Raw genomic sequence first — 12,590 nt, forward strand, 5'->3', positions numbered from 1 at the left:
GATTTCAAAATACTCTACAATACTGTAGTAACTAAAACAGCATTGTATTAGCATTAAAACAGACACATAGACAAATGGAACAGAATTGAGTGCCTAGAAATAACCTCAAGCATGTATAGCCAGCTGATTTTCAACAGGGTGCTAACACTGGAGAATGGAAAGACTTCAATACATGGTGCTAAGGATATGGGGTGTCCACATGCACAAGAATGAATCAGACCCTTACATCTGACCAGTTACAAAATCAACTCAAAATGGATTGAAAGTTTAAGATGTGAAATAATGAAACTATTAGAATGTGACATAGGGGAGAAGATACTTCAGGACATTAGAACAGGCAAGGAGTCTAGGTCAAGAGCCCAAAAACCACAGGAAACAAAAGCAAAAACAGACAAATGATTACACTAAAAAGCTTCTGCATAGCAAAGGGAACAGTCAGAATGAAGATACAATCTACAGAAATAGGAAAAAATATTTGCAAATTGTAAGCTGATAAGGAATTGATATCTAGGATATATCAGTAATTAACACAATTAAAAAATGGGCAGTGTTGAGGCAAGAGGATCGCGAGTTCAAAGCCAGCCTCAGCAACTTAGCTAAGCACTTAGCAACACAGCAAGACCTGTCTCTAAATAAAATACCAAAAGGACTGAGGATGTGGCTCAGTTGTTAAGTACCCTTGGGTTCAATCCCCAATAACAACAACAACAACAACAAAAAAAAAAAAGATAAGTGCTGGTGAACACGTGGAGAAAAGGGAATCCTTTTGCGTGACTGGTGGTAATGTAAATTAGTAGAGCTACTGTGGAAACCATGAACATTCCTCAAGAAGTTATAAATAGAAGTACTATATAATCCAACAACCCTGCTACTGTACATACATCCAAATCAAATGAAATCAGTATTTTGAACAGACATCTGCATTCACGTGCAGTACTGCAACACTGTTGACGATAGTCAAAATACTGAATCAATGGAAATATCTGTCAGCTAATCAATGACTAAAGAAAAGGTGGCACACATACATGATGGAATATTATTCAGCCATTAAAAAGGTTGAAATCCTATGATTTGTGACAACACGGATGGGAATGGAGATCCTTATGTTCAATGAATAAGCCATGCACAGAAAGACAAATACCTAATGATCTCACTAGTGTGGAATAGAAAAAAAAGTTAATTTCATAGAAGTTGAGAAGTGTAATGGTGGTTACTAAAGGATGGAGTGGAGTATAGGGGAGAGGGAGGGATAGGGAAATGTTGATCAGTGAGTATTAAGTTATAGTTTAATAGGAGGAAGAAGCTATTGCCTGGTAGGGTACTATTGGTAACAGTTATGTACTGTATATCTCAAAAGCTAGAATAAACAGTGTTGAATGTTTTCACCATGAAGAAATTGTAGATGATTGAGGACATAAATATGGTTAGCCTAATTTAAGCATTACGGAGTACATACATATATTTAAATCCCACATGGTATCCCATTAATATGTACAATTTTAAGTTGTGTATCAGTTTATAAAATAAAAATATAAATAACTGTGATTATACTCCTTTTCTACTACATTATAGTGTTTCAAAATAATTTTAAAACTATTTTTTCTGATTGCAAAAGTAGTATTTATTCATTGGGGAAATTTTGTAATATTCCAATAAGCATAAAAAAGAAAATTAATAATTTAATATCTGACTCAGAGATAACTACTTTTAATAGTTGCTACTTTTTCTCATGAATATATGGAAAAAATTGACCCATACTACTTGGTAACCAATGCTTTGATACAAGAACATATCAGAAGCATTTTTTACATTTAAAATTTTAAGAAACATTTTTAAAATAACTTCTTTATAAAAATATACCCTTCTTTATTCAGGAGTTTTAGATTAATTTTACTTACTTTTTGACAGTTTATAACCACAATCAAGATAATGAATACACCTTTTGCCTCAAAAGATATTTCTTGTGCCCACCTGACATTTCTTTCCAAACTTCCTTTTCTCTCCTGTCCCCTATCAATCTGTTTCTGTACTTCATATTTTCCAGAATCTTATATTAGTAACATCATATAGTATATACTCTTTTTTGTCAGCTTCTTTCAAATAACAGTACTTTTGCAGATTCATTCCATTGTAATGTGGATTAATGGTCTGTTTCTTTACCTTGTTTAGCAGTGTTCCATTGTATGTTCACACTTTCCACCTGTTGGTGAACATTTGGGTTGTTTCTGGTTGGGGACTATTACAAATAAAGCTGTTGTGAATGTCCTCTGTACAAGTTTTTGTATGTCTTTTCTCTTGGGTAAGTAGGAAGGGATTAGCTGGATCCCACGGTAGATGTATCTTTAGCTTTTGCAGAAATTACCAAACTGTTTTTCAAAGTAACTACCATTTTACATTGTTACTAGCAGTATATAAGACTCCCATTTCTTCTACTTTCTTGTCAGTACTTAATGTAGTCAGTGTTTTTTGTGTTTTACTTTCAAACATATTTTCCACCATATGGAAAATGCCTTTTGTTTTTTCTATAGTTGTAATGTTCTGTGTATCATTAGGTATGTTTAGACAATGTATTATATTGACATTTCCTACACTTTGTAATCTTTATGATCATGTTTTAATGACTGAATTATAGTTTATTAAATGAATATATTACAGTTATATTACCTTTACCTATATTGTTAAGCATTTTAGTTATTTCTTCCTAAAAAGAATATATGAAACATAATTATCAGGGAGGGTATTTTCAGGGAATCCTAACTTAGACACATATGACTCCATGAGAGTAGAGATTCAGGTAGGGCCCCTGACTCAATGGCTTACTGCATTCCTCTCCAAGTCCAGTCTGGTACATTCAGTAAAATCCTATCTATAGAAAAGTAAGAAGAGAATTAAAACATCAATTCTGAATAGTTCAGTTCATGTAATTATAAGTAGAATGATAATTTAATGTAAACATAATTTACATTTTGGCATGTATTTAACATGACATCTCAATTATTTTCTAATTATTATTTGTGCTCGGTTATATTTAGGAAAGTTGCCATTCAAGTCAAATTCATCATAATGCAGAATCCTCTGTCAGGACCACCCAAAGATCAAGGTAAGATAAGCTGTACCAAGGAGGATGGTAATGTGTATGTGGTAATAAAATAATTTTAATTGATATATTTAATATCACTACCCTTTAATCATAAGATGACATTTCCTAGAATTAAAAGCAAACATTGTAATTATATATGAAATTTATGTTCCTTGGTAAGTTGAGCGCCTGTGGAATTCCTGAATTATAAGGACATATCTCCTTTATTAGGTTCTTAGCTACTTGAAAACAGGGCCATGTGATTCCATGCAGAATTTCCAGAACCCAGCCCATTTGCTGGTAGTTAGCTGGCATTAATAGATGTCAATGAACTGATGTCATATTGGCTTTACAGAAGCAGAACAACACAGTGGTTTTAGTGAATAGAACACACACACACACACACACACACACACACATATACATATTAATACACGTAGGGACTCATATGTATAGAAAGAATATTTGGACATTTCTTTGACCTGTTTCTTCCATGCCCATTTAAAAATAAACATTTAAAAACCATTTCCCCTTCATAAAATTGATAAAAATAATTCATTTTTAACAGGAGCCTCTGGCACTTTCAGAAAAACAGTTTACAGGTAGAAGTAGAGTCCTTTCTTAATGAAGAATAATTAAATTGTCCTCCCTGTAAAGGGCATACTCTAACCTATAGGAGAAATGCAAATCTTTCTCCTGGCCCTACTTAATCTTTTCTAAACACAAGAGAAGTTTTGACATGGGTTTAAGAGAAAATGTTATCTTTAAAGATGCAAAAATGAACCTTCTTAGTATAGGGTGTAGCTTTTAGTTGGAAGGAGGGAATTTGCTATAAAGAATCCTTAAATGGAGCAAATACTCTTTGATCTCTTTACCAGAGAAAAGGTAGTGTCATAGCTCTTGAAAGTATGGAATCTGGGGCTGGAGCTATAGCTTCATGTATACCGAAGTGGAACTCAAGAGCATGAATTTTCGGAGTTTTCTCTAGTATATCCTTTGGAAGATTACTGCAGTGGTCATTAGCTGATGGAGGGTTTGGAAATTCGATGTCCTAGCTGGTGTTACTTTCTCTACCTAAGCATCAAACAGGCATGATTGCTTAAAAGAAAGAATAATGGATCAAGTGTCAGGAAAGCTGGGCTCATTTCCCAGAACCCTTTCCCATCATCTGTGGAAAGTCAGACAAGTTATTTTGCCCCTAAGCCTCAATTTCTGTATTATAAAAACTAGGAACTGGGCACACACTTGTAATCTCAGTAACTGGGAGGTTGAGTGCAAAACCAGCCTCAGCAACTTAGCAAGGCCCTAGGCAATTTAGGGAGACCCTGTCTCTAAGTGAAATATAAAAAGGGCTGGGGATGTGGCTTAGTGGTTAAGTGCTCCTGGGTTCAAATTCTGGTGCCAAAAGAGAAGGCAGTGACGGGGCTAGAATTATTAGACATCCCTTTCTGGCTCTCAGATGTTATAAGTCTGTGCACTGAGTTAACTGAGCAATGAGCTGCCTCTGTTAGCTGATAAAGGGAAATAAAGCGTGTCAAACTTGTCACCCCTCACATCTCTTGCCTGCTTTGCCTCCATCAGGGTTGGTTGTTTTGTTTTTGTGTGTCTGCCTCTGGATTATTGTATAATCTCAATTATTTCCATTTACATGGCCAGAAAATAAGATTCCTTGAGCCAACTAGGCAGAAATTCAGTAGTCCTGTTAACTTTCTCATCAGTCTTTTCTAGGACCAAATACACTTAAGCCCCAAACCTGGAATTTGACAAAGAGCTAAAACCTAAAAGAACTCAATTAGCCATGTGCCTCTAATGAGATAGTCACTCAACCTACAACTTTCATCCCTTATTTTATTTAGTCCTCACAATAAATTGGATATAAATCTTTTTTTTTTTATTTGTTCAGGACATGTAATCATATATGCATGTAGGGTAATAATGTCCAATTCATTCTACTATCATTTCTAGCCCATACCTCATTCCCTCCCTTTACTCCCCCTCTGTCTAATCCAAAGTACCTCTATTCTTCCCTAGCCCCCACCCTTTGTGAATTAGCATCCATATATCAGAGAAAAGATTCAGCCTTTGGTTCTTTGGGATTGGCTTATTTTGCTTAGCATGATAGTCTCCAGTTCCATCCATTTTCTGCCAGATACCATAATTTCATTCTTCTTTAAAGGCTGAATAATATTCCATTGTGTAAATATATCACAATTTCTTTATCTGTTGAAGGGGAAACCTATGTTGGTTCATGGCTTAGCTATTGTGAATGAGCTGCTATAAACATTGATATGGCTGCATTCCTGTAGTGTGCTGATAAATTTTTACTTTAAACATTTAGGGAGATTAGTTACTTTTGCCAGAATCATCAACCAATAAGTCACTGATCCAGGATTTGAACCCAGAACTATTTAAAAGTAAAACTATTTATCCCCAGTGTCACATTATAAATTTATAAACTTTTCTAATAATTTTTTGATCAACCTTCTTTTTCTTCTTGGATTAATGCTTAATTAGATACATTAATGCTTAAAGTGATCTTAAATCAAAGTAGGCATAAATTATGACATACCTTGAAGAATCACTTCATTAAAGAAAAGCAATGTATATGATACCAATGTATGTAATGTCTGATTATTTGTTAATTTCCTTATTAATTTCATTCAAGTGCTTTCTGTGCATCCTGGATAATACTAATATTGTTTAGCAAAGAAAAATATCAGATTTATTCATCATGATGGCTTATGTTTCTGTCAGAAAACATACTCTTATGTGACGTGAGAAGTTTGCCGGGCACATGCTATTAATTAAATGCTGATTTATTTACTTAACAAACTATTGATAGTTGTTTATAAATGTGGGACTTTTGAATTTCTGATTTATAAAAACATACACATTTAAGTATGAAATTCAAGTGGGACATCAACAACAGATGTTAGGGCTTAAGGGAAATACATTCCACCAGCATAATTATTCCTTACCAAACATTGATATGGTGGAAACTGGTTTAGGGATGATCAAGGTTATTCTTCCTAGGAATGATGTCAGAGGTTATAAGATATTCAAAGATAAATCATGAAGAGCCTGGACTTTCAGACAACACAGAATTCTATTGAAATGGTAGACATGTATATAATTAACTAGATTAAAGCATGATGAATGCTACATTAGAAGTGAGTATGAAGTATTTTGGAAACCTGGGTGAAGACACAGTTGATTAAGCCAGAGATTTTGAGGCTGGTGAAGAGATGACATTTGCTCAGGACATTATATATAGAAGTCATCCAGATAATTTAGTGACCAGAGATACAGGTTTAAAGCTAGGAAAAACTAGCCACATTATTAATACAGAAAACTAATGAGAGATTATAGTTCCTTCTATTTAAATGGGGGAAAAGAGAATATTCTTTGAGATATAGACACAGTGGGTCTTAATGGCCCCCTCCAGAACCATGGCATTTAACTAAGCATGCTCTCCAGCCACTGCTAATCTCAGAGAAAGAGCTTTAACCATGTAATATCACTCTAATGATGAATTTATACATTTACAATTTTCCATTATAATTTAATGTTGTCATTGTTCCTTTATGTGTTAGACTATTATTTATTTTAAGCATTCAGGAAGATTAAAATAATCTCCATAAATTTATAAGACTTCTCTTCAGTTTTCTATCTCCTGCCTTCAGGATTTGGAAATAAGATTTCCTATAACTTTCCTATAGCTTCTTTTCCTTGATAGTTTCAAATGATGACCTATTGTAAGAAAGAGTATTTTGTATTGAAAGAGAGTAAATGTAGTAAGTGATAACTGCATTTTTAAAAAGGCATGAAAATAACATAATAAGGCCAACAATCGTTGTAACTTCTACTTTAGATTTGTTTTATTTGAAAGAAAGATAATCAACAGTGACTGAAAATGCAAGTGAATGTATTTACTGGCCTGATAAGAAAACTTACCCAGGTGAGCAACATCACCAAATGGAATTTATAATTGCACTTATGCCAATTGAGGACTGAAGTTTGCAGCTTAGATAAGGCAGGATGAAGTTTAATTCCCTGCTGTTTAAGAGTCTTCATTTAAGTCCAGTGGAGGAAATATTTTATCGAAGTCACTCAAAATTCTAAGTCATTTGCAAGTTTCACAGTTCAGTTTTGAAGCTTCCAAGGCAAGGTCTGTTACAGGTGAGAAGGGTCTTCTTCAATAGGTCTTCTACAGTTTTTCTCAACTCTGTCATAACATTTGTATTGCTTAAATGTAGTTTTCACATCGTGAGCATTATTTCTACTTAATGAGGACACTAAGAAGTGGGTGGGGAAAGAGCAGCTGCTTTGAGGTGTTGACACAGTGGGTCTAAATGGCCTCTCCAGAATCACTGCATTGAGCTAAGCCTGCTCTCCAGCTACTACTAATTTTCAAAATTTGTTCATTATTTGACTGTAAAGCTACAATCATTACTATAATTCCAATTCATTTTTAGATATTATTTTGAAAAGCCTGAATTTTCTTATTTGATCAAATATTTTTAAAATAAATAGGACCCTGTCAAAATATATATTCTTATGTCTTATAAACATATAAGTTTATACTTAGGTTGTACAGGCCTAAATAATTTGGCATTAGTGAAGATAGCATTTTAAAACTCAAGGAACACTTAGGATATCTAGTGAATATTTGTTTATATGTCTTTTTAAAAAATAATGCAGGGGGAAGATCTTACTTAACTTGGAAACTTAGTATTAATTAGGTCTTTTATAAAGTTCTTAACAAACTTTCTAGTTTTTGCAAGGTTTTAAGCACCCTGTCATATAATGGATTCTCAAATGCTTATTAGGTTATGTTGTAGATGCTTTAAACTCTTACTTTTTAATAAATCATATCAGTCACTGTGAAAATGTTTTAAACTCTTTTTTTTTTTTTCTTCTTTTTAATGAAACACCAAGCAGGAGTTCTGAGGTCAATGAAAGCAAATGTTCCTTAACCAATTTTTATTGCCTTTGAAGAGGCAACAAGCAAGGAGCCAAAGGGGAAAGTAAAACCCAGACTCAGCTCTGCTCTTTTATCACTGTTTTAGTGAATAATACTGGGCTGCCTATACTAGGAGTTTACTTTATGAGGACTTACCCTAAAAGTAGTTTCTCTTGTTGTCTAACCACAGTTTCACTTTTTTTTTATCCTGATATGAAAACGATTTTCTTAAGCCTCCTTCCTAGGTTTTCTTTCCCTCCTCCGCATCTCTGCTCTCTCTCTTCTCAATCTGGTTAAAGAAAATTAAGCTGGGCTGCTAAACACTGGTGATTCTTCTGCTCTTAGGCTCTGTAATGTCCTTAGGCTCTGTAATGTCAAAATCAGTAAACCTTAGTCCCCTCACCTGTCCAATGGGCATAATAATTCTAGTTCTGTGATAGTTAAGTGTGAGGTCAGGTACAACCAGTTCTCATTATTTTCAGTAGTTATATTCTATAAAGTTTGAGAACAAATATTTTAGCAAACACTGAACCATGGCTCCTGGGACATATACAAGGTTAGGTTTCTATAGGCCTCTGTTTACAACATTTTTGACAACCATCAATGCATAATCTTATTTTATGTGTGTTTCTGTTTGCAGACACCTTACTTAATATATACTGTTGATTCATTAACATTGAACTTACAAACATAGCACTATAACTCATGCCTCAGCAAAGCTTATCTTTCTCCATAAGGCACACTACAGATTTCTTGTGCTTATGAACACTAGATAGAACTTCAACACTATGATTGAGGGTCTTTCTAAATGGTGAAACTGACAAGAAATGGCATAAAAATGCAAAAACATGGCACTAAATAGATCATGGAAAAGACCCTTGTTTACATTAGCAGAGCTGAAACAAAAAAGGAGAACACCACCTAGTTTGACCTCAGCTGGGAACTGTGCATGTCAGGTAGCTCAGCTTTTTCCCTCTTGTACACATGTCCATAAATGACCATGAAATCGCATAAGTAGAAATTTCAGGATAATTTGCAGAATAAGAGTTATTTTGGTTCCATAGTTAGCTATTGTGAGTTTAGTTGCTGTAAACATTGATGTGACTGCATCACTGTAGTACACTAATTTTAAGTCCTTTGGGTATAAACCGAGAAGTGGGATAAAGAGATATATATATATATACACACACACATATACATACATGATGGACTATTACTCAACTTTAAAGAAGAATGAAATTATGGCATTTGCTGGCAAATGGAGTTGGAGAATATCTTGCTAAGTGAAATAAGCCAATCCCCCAAAAACAAAAGCTGAACTTTTTCTCTGATATGCAGATGCTAATTCACAATAAGGAGGGAGGCTAGGGAAAAATAGTTACTTTAGATTAGGTAGAGGGGAGTGAAAGGAGGGGAAGGGGCATGGGGGTAGGAAGGATAGTCAAGTGAAACAGACATTATTACCTCATGTACATATATAACTGCATGCCCAATGTGATCCTACAGTTGGAACAATCAGAAGAATGAGAAATTAAACTCCATTTATGTATGATTTATCAAAATGAATAAATGCACTCTACTATCATTATAACTAATTAGAACAAATATTTTTTTTAATTTTCACTTCTATTCTAATTAGTTATACATGACAGCAGAATATATTTCAATTCACTGTACAGGAATGGGGCACACTTATTTCTCTGGTTGTACATGATGTAGAATCCATACCATTCATGACATCATACAAGTACCTAAATTAATGATGTCAATCTCATTCCACCATCTTTCCCACTCCTCTGCCCCCTTCCCTCCTCTCCCAATCCAAAGTTTCTCCATTCATCCCATCCTTCCCCATTATGGATCAGCATCCACTTATCAGAGAAAACATTTGGCCTTTGGTGTTTTGGGATTGGCTTATTTCGCTTAGCATGATATTCTCCAACTACATCCATTTCATCCATTTACCTACAAATGCCATAATTATATTCTCCTTTAAGGCTGAGTAATATTCTGTTATATATGTATATCACAGTTTCTTGATCCATTCATCTGTTGAAGGGCATCTAGGTTGGTTCCATAGCTTAGCTATTGTGAATTGAGCTACTGTAAACATCGATGTGACTGCATCACTGTAGTATGCTGATTTTAAGTCTTTTGGGTATAGACTGGGGAGTGGGATAGCTGGGTCAAATGGTGGTTCCATTCCAAGTTTTCTAAGGAATCTCCATACCGTTTTCCACAGTCGTTGCACTAATTTGCAGTTTCACCAGCAATGTATGAGTGTACCTTTTCCCCCACATCCTCACCAACACTTACTGTTGCTTGTGTTCTTAATCATTGCCATTCTGACTGTAGTGAGATGATATCTTAGAGTAGTGTTGATTTGCATTTCTCTAATTACTAGACATGTTGAATATTTTTTCATATATTTGTTGATCAATTATATATCTTCTTTGAAGTATCTGCTCAGTTCCTTAGCCCATTTATTGACTAGGTTATTTGTTCTTTTTGGTGTTGAGTTTTTTTAATTCTTTATATATCCTGGAGATAAATACTCTGTCTGATATGCATGTGGTAGAGATTTTCTCCCACTCTGTGGGCTCTCTCTTCACATTATTGATTGTTTGCTGAGACGAAGCTTTTTAGTTTGAATCCATCCCATTTGTTGATTAAAAAATAATTAAATAAATAAAAGTAAGACCAGTAAAGGGAGGAAAGAAACAGAGGGAAGGAGGAAGGGAAGGAGTGAGGGAGCACTGGGAACTGAAATAGAGCAAATTAAAATCCTGCATGTATGATTATGTCAAAATGAACCCAACTATTATGTATAACTATCATGCACTAATAAGAGCATTTTTTAAAAAAGAAATGTCACTCCCTGTTTGCCCCTCACATTTCTTTTTAGAGCTAGCCATAAAATAATTCTGACCTACATTACCTAAAGGTAGGTTCCAAGACTCCTCTATGATGGGTATCCGCCTTATGCCCAAGGGAGGAATGAAGACACAGATATATGAAGAAAAATCTGAACAAACAGGGCTTGCTAAGTTCGCCCACTTTGCTACCCAGTGATCTTCCCCCCCTTTGTCCTCCAGTAATACCTTACTGTACTCTTCATTAAACCTGAGCATACCAAGATGTTAAAAAAAGAGTTATTTTGGATAATATTTGTCTCGGATACAATGTCTTTGAACATAGTTGACATTATAAATTTCAAGTTAATAAAAGTAGTCATGTATTATTTAAATCGACCACAACCTTTTAGCGTAGTAAAGCTACAAAGAAAACTACTATTGTAAGTTCCTTGACTCTCCAGCCCTTGCATGTAAATGCACGGTAGTAGCAAGGAGAACCGCTGTAGTTTAGTACTTTGCATTTAGTGGTTAACATTGCTCTGTGACCTCATTACTAGAGAAAAAATTATTCTCTATATATTACCAAAATATTATGTTTTCAAATATGTGAAATACATATGGAAACATTTTGATCTTAACAAGTGGTGTAAATGCTGTTCTTGGACTTTTGGTATCATTTATGCTGCAGACCAAGTACAAATTGACATTTTCAAGCTGGTTTTGGTTAACTCCTTAATGTTAGAAATTGGAACTTTCTGATATAATAACTTCTGCAAAATACCACTGTGCATTATTAGTATGTTATGTGTCGACAGAAAAACAAATGGAAAACACATACATATCTATACACATATCCTTAGAAATGGCCTGAGTGGCCTAAAACCTATCAAGTAGACCATATATATTTTATTTTGGGATAAAATATTAAAGTTTAAAATATTCTTATTAGTAGATTCAGACAATGAGTTATTTTGTTGTTTTGAAATATCCATATTTCCATTGCTTAAAAAGCATGCTGGTAATCAGACAATTTACTGGAGCATGTATCAATGTCAGTGTGGCCGTTTGGCAGCATAGTCTCTCAGAAATTCCAATTAACCATGTAAATATATTTCATAGCATCACATCTCACTTTGTCAGAACCCCTGCTGCCTTTATATCATTAACATAAATGCAGGTGCAAATAGCATTTATGTACTTTGATAGAAAGCAGTTGGAGACATTTCACTGTGGGACACAACACTTTCAGATTGTATACATCTGTTCAAATAATGTATCCAGCCCCAGCAACATGAGCACAAGGATAGAAACATCTGCCCCTGAGACCATTTGCCATATAGCAGATGCTTGCTTCTTTATTTATGCAGATGGTTGGTATGATGAGTTGTGCAGGGATAAAAGCCAAGTAGTTTGACAGGGGTATTTAGGACGTTCTGCAGGCCAAAACTACAGGGCAGGCATTTTTGTTTTAAAAGTGTGATATTGATAGTAGAAATTCATAAATCACTTCTAATGCTTTTAATAGTCAACATAATGGTCTTGTCTCTAAATTAATTGGCATCAAAATCCTAAAAATGTTTACAGAAATTCCAGCATCCAGTTTATATTAGAATGAGCACCTTATGATAATTTTGATTTTGATAAAATAATTTAAAATGATTTTGAATACATTTTTTTTAAAAAATCCCTTTGA

At 34.4% G+C, this 12,590-nt stretch overlaps 1 protein-coding gene across 25 annotated transcripts in view; it reads left to right on the top strand.

Moving 5' to 3' along the window:
- ZNF438 (zinc finger protein 438) overlaps nt 1-12,590 on the top strand; it is a 203,281-nt gene that overhangs the window by 157,576 nt on the left and 33,115 nt on the right. For all 25 annotated transcript variants that reach the window (XM_079105836.1, XM_079105833.1, XM_079105821.1 and 22 more), the window contains one exon: nt 3,033-3,100. In XM_079105836.1, coding sequence (XP_078961962.1) covers nt 3,064-3,100 — 37 coding nt within the window. In that variant the 5' untranslated portion in view covers nt 3,033-3,063. The remainder of the gene's footprint in view (nt 1-3,032; nt 3,101-12,590) is intronic.

The sequence above is a fragment of the Sciurus vulgaris genome, assembly GCF_902686455.1.
Source record: "Sciurus vulgaris genome assembly, chromosome: 12".
Taxonomy (NCBI): Eukaryota; Metazoa; Chordata; class Mammalia; order Rodentia; family Sciuridae; genus Sciurus; species Sciurus vulgaris.